Here is a 17,644-nt window from a genome sequence, read left to right on the forward strand (position 1 = left end):
TGGGTCCCAAAGGAGCAAGAGAGGGTGTGGGGAGCTGTTTTTATAGATGGTATGAATGGTCATGAGCCATCAAAAGGATGCTGGGAAGTGAACCCAAGTCCTCTGTAGGAGCATTAAGTGCTCTTAACCTCTGAGCTCCCGGTTCATTCCCGCCACGTTGGGTTTGGGGATTGAACTCAGGTTGTCAGTCTTTACTACAAGAGCCATTTTGATGGGCTGTCATTTCTAAAAATTAAATTTTGTGTGCGTGAACATATCTGTGGGTGAATGACGTGCACCGCAGCGGGGGTGTGGCGCTCAGAGGACAACTTGGAGGAGTTGGTTTAATCCCAGGGAAGTCCCTGAGGTTAAAGTCAGGTTGTTAGTGCCCCTCCCCTAGTCCTTCCTTAATTACCAACAAAAAAGCGAACTGTTAAAAAAAAGCACAAGTACATGTGCTCCTTGATAATTCTGTCAAATGGTTAAAATGAAGCCAGAGCTAGCCGCCTTTTTCACTGGGATTTACTTAGTTTACCTGGGTTGGGTTACATGAGGAAGTGTTCTATACAGAGTCATATACACAGTTGTTCAAATGCGATCCTAATCTTCACCGAGGGACAACACAAGCTTGTACGATAGAACTAGGAATTCAAACATCTCACCAACAGTAGTCTCCAGAAAATACCCTGGGGTCTGAAAAGGATAGGCAAACCAACAGTAACCTTGGTAACTGGTCAGCTGAAATTTCTGAGTCTCTTGGAACTCACTGTAAATACGGCTGGCTGGGTTCAGGCCCATGTTATCACCACCGGGACCAAAAAGCCTCAGGCCTGTATTGTTACCATGGTTTCACTTTCCTCCTGCAGGTTTGATTTGCTAGCGTGCTGGCTTTCTAGCACATTCCTATTTTTGATTCTTTAGACAGGGTCCCATGTAGTGCCATGTAGTCTTGGACCCTTGATCCTCTTGCCTCAGTTCTCACATCCAGAGGCGATGGGCGTTTGTCACCATGTCTAGCTCAGGGTCCCATTCTTAAACAGTTAGTGCACTTCAGCGACTGAACTTTCATTATGAAAACACCCACAAGCTGAAATGGATATTTAAAATCTTTATTGTTTCGTCATCAAAAGTTTTCTCTCGCTCCATGGTAGGACAACAATGTTGTGTTTGTTGGCGCATACTCGTGAAAAAAAAAAAAAAAAAAAAAAAAAACCTCTTGGAAGTAGCTAGCCTAGAAACCAGAGATGGGACTGGCAAGCCGGTGTCATAGTCAGACACGCAATGCCGCTGCTAAGATTAGTACCCAGAAAGAATATGCAGCTGTTAGAAAAGGAGCCTATGGCCAAGCGCTCAGCACTTCTTTTGTGAATGAGCAGAGAGCAGGGAGGACCAGAGATGGAACCTCCTTCTCCATCCTGATCCCAGGCAGGGTTCTGACCATGTGCACGCCCGCCGCAGGCAAGTCTCCATCATTGTTACTCTACAAGCCACTTCTGGTCTAACCCACTAACGGCATGGCCGCATCTGGGCATTTCATACTGCTTCCCACCTCAGCCAAAGGTAATAAAACATGGGTCAGGGCTAACAAAAACAAAATAAAAACTGCAGCTTTAGGCATCTTTAGTAAAAAGCTGAACAAACTTGGTGCATGTTCCCATTTTTTTTGTTGTTGTTGTTTTTTTTGTTTTTTTGAGAAATAAACTGTAGAAAAAAAAACAACAAAAGACAGTTGTCATGGTTACTCATTTTTGGCTAAAGGCAGAACACTTCTTTTTATATAAGTACGCTGGAGAAACATACAAATGTCCTCACAAAATACTGCTGGACCAGTGTGAACACTTTCATAACCAGCTCCTGGGTAAAGTACTGAGAATTGAATGACCACTAGGATTTGATCATGCCTGGTCACCGACAAGTTTTTTGGTCAGATCTGTGTTTGAAGCTGTGACACAGCTGGATTTGCCTCCTCTGTATTATGTCATACAATCAATTCCTTACTTACAACAGCAGACCCATCGTGATGAAGCCAAACCCCAGACAACTCAGAGGTTTACAACAAACCTGCCTGAGGTGTTTTTGCTATAAGGTTGGGAGACTACTCTTACCATGGTCCGAGTCTTACAACTGTTCTTTTCTGGATTACCTGCAGGATTGACAAGTCACTTGTGAATCACGGCAAGGCCTTGTGGGGGAGGGGCACTCTGCATGTATGGCATAGCAGTTGGTTTCCTAGCAGTCAAACATTTCTAAATGTTATTAAACTATATTTGAAAAGTTCTTTTGCTTAATATATACAATGTACAAAATAAGTTAAAAGGAAGAAGCAGAGGGAAGGTTTTGAGTATCTACACTGCAAACACACAACTGTCCCATGCATGTCCCTTTCGCCCTCCAAACCATGAGAGGTGACAGAGCTCACTCAGGCCTGTCACTACAGATGGAAACAGCACGCAGTGGCACGCCAATGCCGGTTCTTGCCACGCAACTCGCTTGCTTTGACCATAATAAACATGAATATAAACTGTATCCACAAATTTGTTTTTACATGTGTACCTTAAAGTTTAACATAAATTCTTCTAACAGTTGAGGAGAAAAGCACTCTTCTATAGCAATTCCACAAAATAATTTTCAATTCACAAAAGACCTGTCCACTAGTAAAACCAGCAACCCTTATGGAGGGCATGGGCAGGATTAGTCGCCCCCCTGAGGTATAAATGCAGCTATCTTTGCACTGAGTAAATAGTAGGTAGGGTATGTCAACCTCTGAATGTTTGCATTCACCAGGAGTGAGGTCATCCTGACTGAATGAAAACTTACGTATATTTTTCTTTATAATGGAGAGTAACTGACTTTTAGAGAAAAATATGTACTTTAGCCCATAATACAGCCAGAAGTTCTGAATTCCTAAACCAATGCAAATGGTTATTACATCTTAAAAATGTGCAACATTGCATACTGATTTTAAAACAACTGAACAGAGAAAACACGTAAGTATTTTAGATTTAGCAGGACACTGTGGAAAGCATAGTCTAGAGAAGTGGGAAACCAGTCAAGCTTTTCCAAAAGAGAAAATCCTTTTAATCCTCAGCAAGTCCCTGTGGAAACAGTAGGCGTACAACAGTGAGAAGAAGGGAGCACCTAGGACACCCCAGAGGCTCGCCAACGACTCAGCATCACGGCCCCCTCTCCTGTGCGCGGACGGCCAGCAGACGACACAAGTCCATGTGACTACAGTCCAGCGGCTCCTTCACCACTGCTGCCAGCTGAAGTCGTCGTTGCTCCCGAAGACCAGGAAGAAGCCGAGAATTGTTGCGAAGATGACTGTGTTTCCTGTGAGAACAAGTGCGCATGCTCCCCACTCAATCTACGGCAGGAAGAAAGACACAGTCAGCAGGCGCGCAAAACGCAGGCACGGAGGAACAAATCAATGCTCTGTGCTGTTAGTCAATCATGATCTTAAGTAATGAGGCTACGGATAACCTTCACAGTACAACACTCCACACCCTTTATGTGGTTTTATTTGCCATTGATTGATCGAAAAGTAGAGAGTTAGGAGGTGATAATCACTCAGTTTCGAGAATGACCACTGTAGCTTCCTTTGGCTCCGTCTGCAGTCCTGCCGGTCCTGTGCATCTAGGATGCACCCTGCCCCTGGATCCCTAGCACCACATTGGGATTCTATAATTACTGCTTACCAATGAAGTAACTTAGTGAGTCTAAAATCTTGTTTGGAGTAAAAGTTGAACTCTAATTACCAGTGAGGGAAACATACTTGTGCTTTCTCTGACAGGGGCAGAGGGAGCAAGTGCCTGTACCATACTTGAAGTGTGGCTAGCCTCTGCCCTTTCTTCTCGTTCACACTTTCCCAGCCTCAGAGGATAAACGTCTCACACATCTATGCTTTAGGTCAGGGGTTCTCAACCAGGTGGCATATCAGATACCCTGCGTATCAGGTGTTTACATTATGATTTATAAGTAAAATCACAGTTATGAAGTAGCAACAGAATATTTTTATGGTTGGGGTCAGCACAACATGAGGAACTGTATAACAAAACCTTTAAGAAAAGAAGGAACCGTCTGGCATGAAAGCATTCAGAATGTGGTGACTCACCAGATGTGCTCTGGCAAATACAACAGGGAGTCCGAAAGCCGAGACCACGATGCCCGTGGTGAGGAATATGGCGAGCTCCTTACAAGCGTTGCTCATGGCGTCCGTGTCGTCCACTAACCTTCTGGCTATGCAGTACGGGATGGGCGAGAGGATGTAAAAGAAGAGAACGAAGAGGGGCCAGTATTGGCTGGAAAAGACAGAGGAGTCAGTGGCGGTGTGGTCAGCAGAGTTATCTCCCAACACACTAACTGCTCCTGTTGTAGACCAGAGGACAAGATAGCAAACAAGCCACACTTGAAACCAAAGCCGAGAGCTCGTGTGAGAAGCGGAGTCAGCTCACCCTGTGTTCGATTATGGCACAACAGTAAAAACGTCTACTGACAAAATGCTTTATAAATGGAGCCCACCCCACCCCAGTTCGTTTTATAAGAAGGCATACTGAAAATAAAAACATTTACACAAAAATCTTTACATCCTGCCTTCTTGCAGTGTTAGAGCGTCCATGATTCCTGTCATTGAAATCTAAGTATAGGCGGCAACAGGAGACAGCATTGAAAAACCACAGTTTTTAGTCTGTCGTTAACCGTGCTGTGCCAACGTCACTTTCTGGCAGAGAAAGCTGTGTGAAGGGGACAGGGAACCTCCGTCCACCTCTTTGTCACATTTCTTTGTCTATTAAAAACTTACAAGAAACAAATGGTCTTTAGAGTTGACAAGCTTAATCACATACACAGTGGAGACTTGCTAGAGCTATCTGTTAGGGCTTCTTTTTAAAAAAAAAAAAAAAAAAGATTTTTTTCCTTTTTGCTTTCATTTATCAAGACACTGGGTCTTGGGATTTGAACTCAGGTCCTCATGTCTCTATTGTAAGTGCTCTCTCTATCCACTATACCATCTCTCGCCCCATAGCTTTGGATGGGCATTTATGATATCATCAGTTTTCTAACTTTGCTATAATATATAGAATATTATATATTTTGCCATTATTTCCATTTTGCTATTCACTCAGCAACTGCAAACAGCAATATTCTTACCTAAGTACATGTATCACTGCAAGCATCTGTACGTATGTTTGTATGACGATTTCTAAGAAGGGGAGGGCCAGGAGGGCCAGTTCGAGGAACTACAGGATACAGGCAAACTAGTTCCAAGAAATGGCAACTCGTGCCCTTCTAACCTCTGTCCGACTTAGTCCCCGCCCACTTCCTTTATCTTCAACTGTAGACTTCAGGTCGTGTTGAGTGAGATTCAGTATGCTTTCACGTTCTTATTAGCAACACAATTCTCTCTGGGATTTGTGGTCCACTTGTATTCATTTATCTTTTGAAAACTAAGTTCCTTAAATATTAACTTAAAAAGTTTTCTATACTGGGCACAGTGATGAATACCTGGAATTCTAGAACTTGAGACACTGGAGCAAGCTGACTGTGTGTGAAGCCAGCCTGGGCTATGCAGTGAGGCCAGCCTGGGCTACGCAGTGAGACAATGTCTCAATAGAAAGCTCTCCCCAAGCCGGGCAGTGGTGGTGCACACCTTTAATCCCAGCACTTGGGAGGCAGAGGCAGGCGGATTTCTGAGTTCGAGGCCAGCCTGGTCTACAGAGTGAGTTCTGGGACAGCCAGGGCTACTACACAGAAACCCTGTCTGGCTCGAAAAACAAAAAAACCAAAACAACAACAACAACAAAAAGTTCTCCCCATTCTAGGGGAAGCAACCACCCACAGCTGTGTCCAGAAGCTGTTATGTTATCTTCTGTAAAGGGTTTTTAGATTTTGTTGGTGGATTATCAACAGGCAGCAGGTCTGAGTTTCTGTCACCAGGTCATTACAAAAGCAGATCACAGCCAAAAATCTCTCTGCCTTGGCATTCTAGTATCTTTATAAATAAACTTTAAGTGATGATCTTCAGGAAAGGGTTATATTGGTAAATGAACATTTCTTTGCATTCCTTTTATTTCTTCCCCTTCCCTTCTCCTTCTCACTCCTGTCTAAAGGTTTTTGTTTATTTATGATATGTAAGTACACTGTAGCTGTCTTCAGACACCCAGAAGAGGGCATCAGATCTCATTACGGATGGTTGTGAGCCACCATGGGGTTGCTGGGATTTGAACTCATGACCTCAGTGCTCTTAACTGCTGAGCCATCTCACCAGCCCTTCTCTGCATTTCTTGTATGGTAGAAAACAAAGTGACGTACTTGTATATGGGAAGGGCACATCCCAGCATCAAGAACATCAGCCCGACCGCTCCTCCGAAGGACAAACTAATTAAAGCTGCAAAACAAACAAAAGCCCCAGAGGTCTGTTAGGCCACCATAGTGTCATCACTGTTCACATGCACACACCAGTCTGAGCAGGACCTGGAATCCCAGAAGTGAGAAACTCCACCTCCCCTCAAAATTCAAGTTGTTAAGAGTGAATCATCCCGCACTGGGAGTAGCAGCTCACGCCTGTTAATCTCAACACTCAAGAGACTGAGGCAGGAGGATTAATACAAACTAAAGATCTGTTTGAGCTACAGGGTAAGACCCAAATCTCAAAAAGCAAAACAAAATGTGAACTGACTTCAAAACTGCCAATTACACACTTTCAGAATCAGTTCCTACAGCATCCCCAAAACAGAACTATGTGTTAGAGGTTGAACACCCTCCTTAATCTCTGGAAAGTCTCTGAAATCTGGGATTCCAGCCAGGCCCGGTGACATGCTCCTTTAATGCCATCTCTAGGGAGAGGCAGGGGCAGGCAGTGCTCTGGTCTACGTAGTGAGTTCCAGGGTAGCCAGGGGTACATAGTGAAACCCTGTCTGAAACACGTGTGCTGCATCCCAAATGTCTATCATGCACATTCAAATATTCCTAAATCCTAGGCCATCCACGAGCTGATCCCATTTGGTTCTGATCACTCCCAATCACTCCACTTAACCTGCACATCAGTTCTGACCTACTGCTAACACACACCACACACACCAGTTACTGGTTCTATTTCTCAGAACTATTAAGGTACACAGAGTTAATGACCCCCACCCCAACACTGTATTTAGTCTATGCATAAGTAAAGCTGATGACCCAAGGCCAGTTCAATTTTTGGAATCCATATAGAAGTGACAGGAGAAGAGCCGGGCAGTGGTGGCACAAACCTTTAATCCTAGCACTTGGGAGGCAGAGGCAGGAGGATTTCTGAGTTCAAGGCCAGCCTGGTCTACAAAGTGAGTCCCAGGATAGCCAGGGCTATATAGAGACCCTGTCTTGAAAAATCAAAAACAAAAACAAAAACAAAAAAAAAACCAAACCAAACGAAACAAAACAAAGAAGTGACAGAAGAAAATCACTGTAAATTGTCTTCAGACCTCCATGCCCATCATGCAATAACACTCAATATTCCCACGAAGCAGGGGAAGGGGGAAGGGGGAAGGGGCAGAGCAGCCTCATCAAAACAGAAACACAAATACACAAAACTGAGAGAAAAGCTGCCTGAGAGGATATGCAGTTTATTTATGATTTTTTTTTTAAATTATAATTATTTTTAGACAGGGTCTTACTGTGTAGCCCTGGCTAGCCTGGACTTTGCTATGTAGACCGGGTTGGCCTCAAACTCACAGATATCCAACCTGCCTCTCATGTGTTAGGATTAAAGGTATATGCCATCATGCCTGTCTTATTATTTTTTTAAGGAAATGAAAAGAGATTTATTGTAGACTTCACAGTAGTGACCTGCCTGTAGTTGTTGTTAGTCTTCAAACAGTTCACAGAAACACACTGGCTTTGTTCCCGATTCCCTAAATTCTAGGAGAGCTGTAGGGTCACCGTGCAGCCTGTTGTGGACCTGTGTCTTACCACAGCACAGAAGGAAGAGACCTCCTACCCGTAAGAGTCACCTCGGGATGTGGCTGCTGTGCATCAAGGTGAGAAACAACTTTATTATGTATATAATCAATGATTGAGGTATCAATCAAAAGAAACGTGATCAATTTGACTTGATCACAGCCTGCATGTCTGCCTCCTCCATGGCCGAGAAAATGACTTGTTGGTAAGATTTGTTACATTTCTTGTTTAGGTTTATTTACTTCGGGTGTGTGCATGTAGAGGTCTGAGCGCCATGACTTGCTGGAGTTGTTCTCTTCCTCCATGTGGGTTCTGGGGGCTGGGCTTGGGTCAGCAGGCTTAGTTAGCGGTAAGCACTCTCCCTTACTTGCTGCTATGGTCTAACCTTAACAGAAAAGTTAAAATCCAAAGGTATGTGAAGATCTAAAATTTACCAGGTTTAAAAAAAAAAAAAAAACCTACAGCACACAACCCAAAATTCATGGCGCACGAGGAGTCAGACATGGCCTACTACTACCGACAAGACGGCTGCCGACACTGTCTTGGCAGGCTGGGTGTCAGCTGGGGTGCTGAATACAACAAGGGCCAGGCCACCACCAACACAGTATGCTTAGTTCTTAGCGTCATTATCGTTTATATTTCCAGGAACAGTGGGGGAAAGTCAAGGGAATGTTGATTTCGTTTTAAACAGCAAACAGAGCACTTGAGGCTTACAGGGAATGCAGTAACTAAGGAGAACACAGAGCTTCCCTCCTGTCCCTCGAGGTCCTGTCTACAGCCCGTCACTCCACTACACAGGCAATAGTTGTAGTGTCTTACACTGCCCTCTTTCCTACTCTGGAAATCAGCAGCTGCTTCACCGACAGGGATTCTGTGTGTCTCCTACTGGGGACCCAGCAAGCATCTCACTGGCTTCCTCAAGCACCAATGTTCCTACCCTGCTCTGCCTCTCTTCCAACCAGGACTCTTTCTCTTCAGATGTCAACTCAAGCATCTGCTCCTCACAGCCACACCAACTCTGCCACTGTAGTTATTACTGTTACGAGGGCTAGAGATCGGCTCAGGGAACAGTGCTTGCCCCGTGTACCTGAGGCTCTGGATTCAACCCCCACTTGTCTTTATTCATACAACAAATACACTGATCACTGAATGTGTGCCACATGGTTCCTGCTACCGAAGACAGAGTGACAGAGAGGAAAGAAAATCAAAGCTTTCACTTTTATGGTGCTCACGTTCTAGTGGGAGAATAAAACAGCTCTTTCAAGCTATCACATTTTATTTACTATATGCTGTCTGTGAGCATAAGCTCATGAGCCATCTTGCCAGCCCATAAAATAATAAACAAGGACGGGGTGGGTGTGGTGGTGCACTCTGGGAATTCTAGCAGTTGGGAGGAGGAAGCAGGGAGGATCAGGAGTTTAAGGCCAGCTCTGGCTATATACTGAACTAGAGTTTAAGGCCAGCCTGGGCTACTTGAGACCCTGTCTCAAAAACAAGCACACAAACCAGCATGTAAACAACAAGGCTGCTGAGGGTCTCTTGAAGCCCTCCTTCAGCCTGCTCACTGAGAAGTTTCACTTTCCTAACTGCCTTTTGTTCCCAGAACAGGATTTCTGTCCATGGACCTTATTTATGGTCTCCCGTTAAAACAGAAACCCTTTAAGAATGGATTTCGTATTCTGGGGATTGTGTGTAGGGCCAGGCATACACCAGGTGCTCCATAAACACTTAACAAAGGAATTACTGAGAAAGTGAGATGGAGCATTCTGTTTGTTCAGTAAACATGAATTCTGATGGAAGTTAAAGATTTAAAGGACAAATGTCCAGTGATGACCACAGGCAGGTAGGGTAAGGATGCAGGTTCCCGACCGAGCGTCTCTGATGAGGCAACAACTGAGAGAAAAGTCAAGGAATGCAGGAAGAGGTGCAGGTGTGTGCTGGCCTCCAACTGCATGCAGCTCCTTGCTCCGTCACCAGAGCTGCAATGCTAAACTGGTTCTGAAATGTCTTTCCTTCCCAAATGTTCCTGGTCATCTTCTGACACCCATGCCCCAGCTTAAACTCTTGGTAACAAAGAATGACTATAGCCTGGGGATGGGGTGGCAACAGCATTGTGTCCCCTACTGCCTACCAACTAATTACCTCCGAAACTTACTTAACTAAATTCTTCCTTTTACAAATGAGAAAGACTGCCAGGTGGTGGTGCACACTCAGGAGGCAGAGGCAAGAGAGTTTGGGATCAGCCTGGTCTACAGGCTGAGGCAAGTTGAGTGTGGGTTCCAGGTTAGCCTGGACTGCACAATGCTCAAAAAAGCAAATACACAAGTTAATAATACAAGTTAACTTAAAAGACTTTTTAAATAAAAAACAAAACAAGAAACCAAAAGATAAGGTTCTGGCACTGAAACACATTTAAAACTTGAGCTTTTATTATAGCCACTATATCAATATTACAAGAGAGTTATTAATTTAAAATGTTTACTTTACTTTTTTTTTTTTTTTTTTTAGGTTTTTCGAGACAGGGTTTCTCTGTGTAGCCCTGGCTGTCCTGGAACTCACTCTGTAGATCAGGCTGGCCTCGAACTCAGAAATCCACCTGCCTCTGCCTCCCAAGTGCTGGGACTAAAGGTGTGCGCCACCACTGCCTGGCTAAATGTTTACTTTACTATGGATGTGTGTGTCTGCATGTGCTGAGGAGTGCCTACTGAGCTGGAGTTACAGCCTTTTGTGAGCTGCTGGGTTGGGGTTCTCAGATTGTGGATCTGAGCTGTCTCTTCTGTTAACTGCTGAGCCATCTCTCCAGCCCATAAAATTACCGATGCGTTTATTTATACAAGATCCAATTCCTTTCACATACTGACATACGAAAAAGCAAGCCCTGTAGACGTGTCTGTGGAATGGAGACACCCTAGGGTCATATTTTCATGCATTTGACACTCAGTATTTAAAAGATGTTCAAAGTCATCTGCATGTGACATCTCATCTCTTAAGTCATCACAGATAAAAGCTGACACACATTAAAAAAAAAAAAAAAAAAAAAAAAAAAAACTGCTCCATGGTGCTCCCCAAACCAGTAATGTCTCTTCAGTCCTATGACACTGGCAGCTAGGCAGCTTGTTTTATGTAAATGGTGTCTTAAGTGACACACCAGTAAGGTTAAGAATCCATACAGTATTTGACTGATGCAACATTCGGAAAATGAAATGGAGAGGAGTGTGGTTTCTATTCCCAAAGCCTCTGAGCCAGGGATGGAACAGCCCAATTACCTAGCAAAAAATCTCTAAAGATGACGTTCTGGGAGTACAAAGACAGAGGTGAAGGGGTCAAGTTCCCCAGCCTGGGAGTTAGCAGAAAATATAATTTATCACAAAGTAACTGGCTCAAGAAATATGTAAAGGTCTCTACAGCAATACTCCTTAATATAAGAGCAATATAAAGGCCAACAGGAAGAAATATTTTGATAAGCAATTAGTAACTTTAAATGTCACTGAAATCTTTAAAAAATAAAATCCGCCCCCCTCCCAACCCCCAGTCACTGTCACCAGATTAACATTACCCAGATTTGGAGAACCATACAGCTGTTTTCTTTTGTAAAAGAGTCTCTCATTAAGGACACCGTAGGGGGAAGAGGAACACAGGCAACATCCTAAAAATGACAGCACTTTACAAATAACGTCCATCCACATTAGGATTTGAAAGGGTCTATTGTAGTTCAAAAGGAGATCTGAAAGTGTCCTAGTTGGTCAGATGACACGCTTCTATATGAGAAACAAAACGTTTTTTAGGCACCGAAAATAAACGAGACACCAGAAAAATGTGACCCTGGGAAAAAGCTCAACCAAAGTCGCCCTTACCAGCGAGGTAGAAGCACCACTATCCAACTGTTTTTATTTCCAACTAGGTTATCTCTTCTACAAAGCAGGTCAAGAAATCAAAGTGATCCGCTGATAAGTAAATACAAAACTTTGCTTCTAACCCCAGGGGCAAGACTACTGAGCAAGTTCCCTCTCTTCAAAGAATGCAACATCCCGTCTCTCTAAAGAAAACACACGAATAGACCAGAAACCTTTTATCAAGGTGTTCGTTACATTTTCTTTTTCTTTTTTTTTAAATCACAACTAAAAAAAGTGTCAACGTGCACTTGTGGGGAAAAGAAAGCCAGGAGCACTCTGGGTTAGCATCCGGGCTCTGCTGCACCCTACAAACACCAAAGATGCATTCGATTCAGAGGCAGGGAAAGCTGGTGCACCGGGGTCCCGGGAGTAGGTGCAGAGCCCAGGTTTCGGAGAGGACCGCGTTCGAGCCTCGGGTGGGAAACCACACTGGTTTGCCGTGCCGGGCATCCCTCCCGATCGCAGCCCTCAATGTCTCTGGGTGCAAACTCGCGCAGACCGCGTCCGTGGCCGGGTTGCTCGGTTCTGGTCCAGGGGCGGAGCGCCACTGCCGGACAAGCCGAGCTGGGTCATCCCCACGCCGCCCCGCCCCATCTCCACGGCCCCGGCCCCGCGGCCCGCAGCCCAGGCCCACCTTTGATGCCCGCCATGGCGGTGACGTCGCTCCTGGCTCCACGACCCGGGCGGTGGCCGGGAGACCCGAGACGCGCGGCGGCGGCCAGACAACACCCGGAAGTGCACGCCGCTGCACTTCCGCCGGCGGCTCGCGCGGGGGCGTGGGGGCGCGCGAGGCCGGTCTGGGGCCGGCCTCCTTCCTTCGCCGCTGCGGGGCAAGCCGGGACGTGCGGGGCTGGTCCGTGGTTCCCGTCAGGTCCCGGAGGCAGCACGGGTCTGAAGTCCCCGGGGTCTCCGGAAGAGGAGCTCGTGATCTCTGCGGGGTCGCTTCACGTTCTACACAGCGAGTTCATTTCTCCTCCCACCACCCAGTCTGTGACACGGGAAATGGGTGCTCTCTGCTTCTCTCCTTGGGTTCCTACACAGATCCACATCCCATGAGAGCCCTCCTCTTCTCCCAAGGCTTCAGCGGGCCAAGTCATGGGTGGGAACCTAAAGATGCATCCTCTTGGGAGTCTGAGAGCTTTTCTGTCTTCTTGGTGACAAAAGGGCTGGAGGGCGGGGGTGGGGGGCGCCCCGCAAAGATCCGATATATTTATGTAAGCTTCCCACATAGCATATGCTGGGGAGCCTGATAGCCATTGGGATGAGCAAAACCAGGTGTAGTTTCTGCCCTCCAGTTGTTTGCAGACTAGAAAGACAGAATACGAAAAAAGAGAGCAAAAGTGCAACGGAGATAATGGCTAGCAAGAGGGATCTGCACTCCAGAATCCACCACTGGGGCGGAAAGTAGACTTTTGTTGAAGTCAATTTAAAAAAGAGAGAGGCTTAGAAGGGGAATTGGCGCTCTTTTTCCGGTCAAAAGCAGACCGTGTAAGTTTCTGCTTGTAAAGGTAGCCAGAACTTCCTTTCCCCGAGTTATATGAAAAGATATTTGCAACACAAAATTTCCCATTTGTAAATATTTTCATTTCGGAGGAAGAGACGCATGTCTCTGTAAACAGCAGCAATTGGGGTTTGTAGAAATGTTACAGAAATAGCCTTTATCTCCCTTAGTTCCCCCTGAGAGCCAAAATTTCTTCCATTTAGTTGCTTTCCCACAACGTATTGCCTCTTGTTAAAACGCCTTCTAGGCTCCCAGACCTAGCCTTTGGAACCTTGCTAAGCCTGTGAAATACACTCTTCCCTTTAAATTGGCCACACAGCGGCTAATAGTCTCTGCTGTTGAAGCTGAGAAGTCAGAGACAACCTTTATTCTAGAAATATTTAGAAAATAGAAGATGTAGGAAATAGTCCTTTGGTTTGATCTGACAATTCTTTCAATGGAACGACATAGTTTGGTTGGTTGTGTGTATGTGTTGGGGGACGGTTGGAGCATGCTTCTTGCCAACAAATGGAACAGAGAGCTTAGAACGTTGGAGAGAGGAGAAGCCAGTGGGTTGGTCAGGGTTGTAGGCCCTATCCAAGACGTTTGGGAATTTGTACCTACACAAACTGAAAGGGAGTCATCGTTTAAGTCTGTTGGGCGAGAACTGAAACTGGGAGCCAGGAGCACATGGGCATATTAAGATCATAACGGGGAAACCAGGCCCAAAGTCACACTGGTCTGGCTCATTGTTTTAGCAATACAAAGTTGGTCCACTCCTGAAACCTCTTGAATTTCACTTCAGTCTCTTTAACATGTATTCATTCTGTAACCCATGTATATGCATAGAGACACATAAGTGTATTACAGTATGTTGTGTGGTATTTGGGTTACTATTAGTAACCCAATATTAGTAAGATTGGAATAAAGAACTTGACTTTATCTAATCCAAGATACCAAGGTAGGCAGATTTTATGGTAAATTACTGCCATTGAAATCACTAAACTTGGGCTGGAGAGATGGGTGAGTGGTTAAGAGGGCTGGGTGATCTTCCAGAGGACCCAGCTTCAATTCACAGCATCTACATGGCAATTTACAACTATCTGGAGCTCCAGTTCCAGGGGGTCTGACACCCTCACTCATACATACATGTAGGCAAAACACCAATGTACAAAAAATAATAAAGAAGAAATCATTTTAAAAAAGGAAATCACTAAGCTTTGTGATTTTATTATTATTCAATAAATTATGACATCTCCACATTGTGGAAAGACCTCAAAGCACTCATCAGTGTCTGGCGTTGTACACTCCAGACATAACATTGTGGCGACATCAATGATTCTGTCTCAGATGTCACCACAATGCCTGTCCTCCTTTGTTCTGTGGTGTTGAGTCTTTGAGATCGGGGATGGTGGCGTGTATATTGCTGAGTACGGTTGGAAAGTAATAACTTCACATCTCGAGGCTTGTAGCTTGGCTCCAAGGAAGTACATTTTAAAAAGTAATCTGTGAAGTAGCTCCCAGGAGTTCCTGCGCTTAAATTATATCCCCTAATTTATTTGAATACAAATGTACTGAGCATTAGATGTCTTTGATGACATTAAAGGCAAACTCAAGAGTGCTTATCTGGCCAGAGGGTTCTACACACTTTTGCTCCCATAGTAACAGAATGATAGCACATGGCCGACGTTTAACTTTCCCAGTCTTTGTAGCAAAAAATTCAAACAAAACATAACATTGAAATAGCCACTTTTTGTCTCCCAATAATGTCCAAGGAACAAAAAACAAACAAAACAACAACAACAACAACAACAAACCCCAGCACTGCCACTCACTCATCACTCACATGACTAATTTGGTTTCCTGATACTACCTAGGGACCGGAAACCTGAAACCTCAAAAATGTTGTTTTCAAATATTGTGTTCAAAGAACCCCTATAACAGAACTCTTTGGGATGTCTTTTAAACTCCCGGGTTCTACTTAACATGATCTGAATTAGAAATAAAGAAGAAATCATTGTTTGTGGGCAAAGCCCAGAAACATAAAAGGTTAAGATGCATCTTGAACTGTTGCTGTGCAAGCTATAGCTTGAAAATCATTGCCCTCCTGCCCCCCACCAAGGGAAGATGGTTTGGAGCTTTCTTCAGTTTTTCAAGCAGATCCTTTATGCTTGCTAATATTGCTTAAGTGTTCTTTAAGTGTCCCATATACTAGTGACTTCTCTTTACCTTTCATGACTTCTTAGCCTCTAAAATTAAGCCACAGAGATGGGGTAAGCGATTTCTTGTTAAGTGGGCAGCTGCTCTGTCTCTAGTGCTTTAGTGTATGTTTGGGGATGGACAGATGGCTCAGTGGTTAAGAGCCCTCGATGCCCCTTCAAAGGATCTGATCCAGGCCCTGGCACCCACACTGTGGCTTACAACCACTTGTAACTCTAGTTGCAGGAGGTCCAGTGCCATCTTCCAGACTCTGAGGGCACCAGGCACACATGGGGGTGTATATGCATGCATGCAAACACTCTCGAGAATGCAGAAATAATTCCTTAAAAGAGTTGTATCTGATTACCTTTTTCATCAGATTATTTTTTTCATCAGATATGATGAAATATTATGTTATTACTAGCTGGGGATTCTAATCCTTACAGACCAACTTACAAAGCACAGAGGTTTTAGTTTTTGTTTGAAAAGCTTAAATTATGGAAAAACTTAAATGCAGTATATGAAAAGTACCAACAACATTATAGTGGACTCCTATATAGCATGGGGTACTCTCAGCTCTCAACAACTGGTTAGGTGCTTTATTTATTCTCCCTACCCATGTCCCCTTCTCCATGTTTTTTCTTCATTTTATTCTGAAGCACATTCCAGATATGTTTGCATTGTGTGTGAGCTGGTGAGCCGGTGAATCTTGTATCATTACATCGGATTTGAGACTGGCACCCAAGTGTGGGGTAGCTGTATATATATACTTAGCCCTGAACTTATGATATCTGACACTCCAAGAAGACATAACATACCAGCACTAAAATGATGTTACTGAGAGCAGAATGGTATCCAGTTGAGAACTGTTTGCTGAGTAGACAAATTCTTCCATAACACATTAGGTCACAGAAATATTCTGCATTGTGCCAACAGAGAGGAGGAAAGACTTCCTCCTCCCATAGGATCCTGTGATTTAGGTCCCGGCTCCACCTGGCTTCTGCAAGGATCTTACCCACCATTCTATACCCACCATTCTATTCATTATGGCAGTACACACAACATCACCTGCTTTCTGTCAGGGCACTCATTATTTGGCTCAGTTCCCCTTAGAATATAAATGAGGACACCCTTTCATGTTTTAAAATCACAGTCTAGAACTATAAATGATATGGTGGGGGCTCAGATAATGGAAGTTTTCTTATAAAGGTAATTAGGTGGTTCTACATTGCAAAATCTGAAAGCCACTTTTATTCCTGTTCCAATCAATTTTCCAGCAACAGTGGCCAATTCTGATCATTTTCTCTCCCAATGTCATACTGCTACTTCCCTTTTCTGTTTCCTTCTTTTACCCTTTTTATTCCCTTTCTCTCTGTCTCTGTGTCTGTCTCTCTGTGTCTATCTCTCTCTCTCTCTGTTTCTCTCTCTCTCTGTTTCTCTCTCTCTCTCTCTCTGTTTCTCTCTCTCTCTCTCTCTCTGTCTCTCTCTCTCTCTGTCTCTCTCTCTCTCTCTCTCTGTGTGTGTAGGGGATGGGAAAAGGTATACCATGTAGTGGTTAGAAGAGAGCTTTATGGAGTTTTCTCCTTTAACCTTAATATGGTGTCCTAATTTTTTATTTTACTACTGTGATTATAAGTTTATGATCAAAAGCAACCTGGGGAGGAGTTTATTTCATCTTATAGCTCAGTCATCATTTCTTTCTTTGAGGAAAGTCAGGGCAGAAACTCAAAGGCAGAAACCTGAAGGCAGGAACTGAAGCAGAGGCCATTGGAGGAACAATGCTTACCAGCTTGTTCTCCATGACTTGCTCAGCCTGCTTCCTTATACAGCCCAGAACCATCTGCCTCAGTTCTGACATGACCCGGAGGGAGCTGGGCCCTTCAATCAATTATTAATCAAGAAGACGTTCTTACAGACTTGTCTACCAACGGGTCTGGTGAGACCCCTCTTCCCAGATGACTTTGGCTTTTATGTCAAGTTGACAAACAAACAAACAAACAAACACCCCCACCCCCGCAAACCACCACAACCAACCAGTCCATATGAGTGTCAAGGATCAAACTAAGACTTTGTGGCAAAAGGGTCTTTATCTGTAGAGCCACCTTGCTGCTCTTCTTGCTTTCTTTCTTTACCAGAGATCTCTTTTCAGAATATTTCTAGGATC

The 17,644-nt window shown here is 44.4% G+C and overlaps 1 protein-coding gene across 1 annotated transcript; it reads right to left on the reverse strand.

The window, feature by feature from the left end:
* Positions 1 to 3,034: 3,034 nt before the first annotated feature.
* On the reverse strand, positions 3,035 to 12,576 carry Leprotl1 (leptin receptor overlapping transcript like 1). The gene is made up of 4 exons (XM_034520946.2): positions 12,436 to 12,576; positions 6,286 to 6,361; positions 4,091 to 4,277; positions 3,035 to 3,343 (listed from the first exon to the last, which is right to left on the reverse strand). The coding sequence occupies exons 1-4, from the start codon at positions 12,449 to 12,451 to the stop codon at positions 3,227 to 3,229; spliced, it is 396 nt and encodes a 131-aa protein (XP_034376837.1). The 5' UTR covers positions 12,452 to 12,576; the 3' UTR covers positions 3,035 to 3,226.
* Between the last annotated feature and the right edge of the window lie 5,068 nt (positions 12,577 to 17,644).

The sequence above is a fragment of the Arvicanthis niloticus genome, chromosome 16 (assembly GCF_011762505.2).
Source record: "Arvicanthis niloticus isolate mArvNil1 chromosome 16, mArvNil1.pat.X, whole genome shotgun sequence".
NCBI lineage: Eukaryota > Metazoa > Chordata > Mammalia > Rodentia > Muridae > Arvicanthis > Arvicanthis niloticus.

Excerpts from the sequence above, each read along its gene's own strand:
- Leprotl1 (XM_034520946.2), bottom strand. Across the intron at positions 4,278-6,285 it reads TGTGCCCTTCCCATATACAA|CCAATACTGGCCCCTCTTCG; the intron begins GTACGTCACTTT and ends TGTCTTTTCCAG. Across the intron at positions 3,344-4,090 it reads TATTTGCCAGAGCACATCTG|ATTGAGTGGGGAGCATGCGC; the intron begins GTGAGTCACCAC and ends TTCCTGCCGTAG.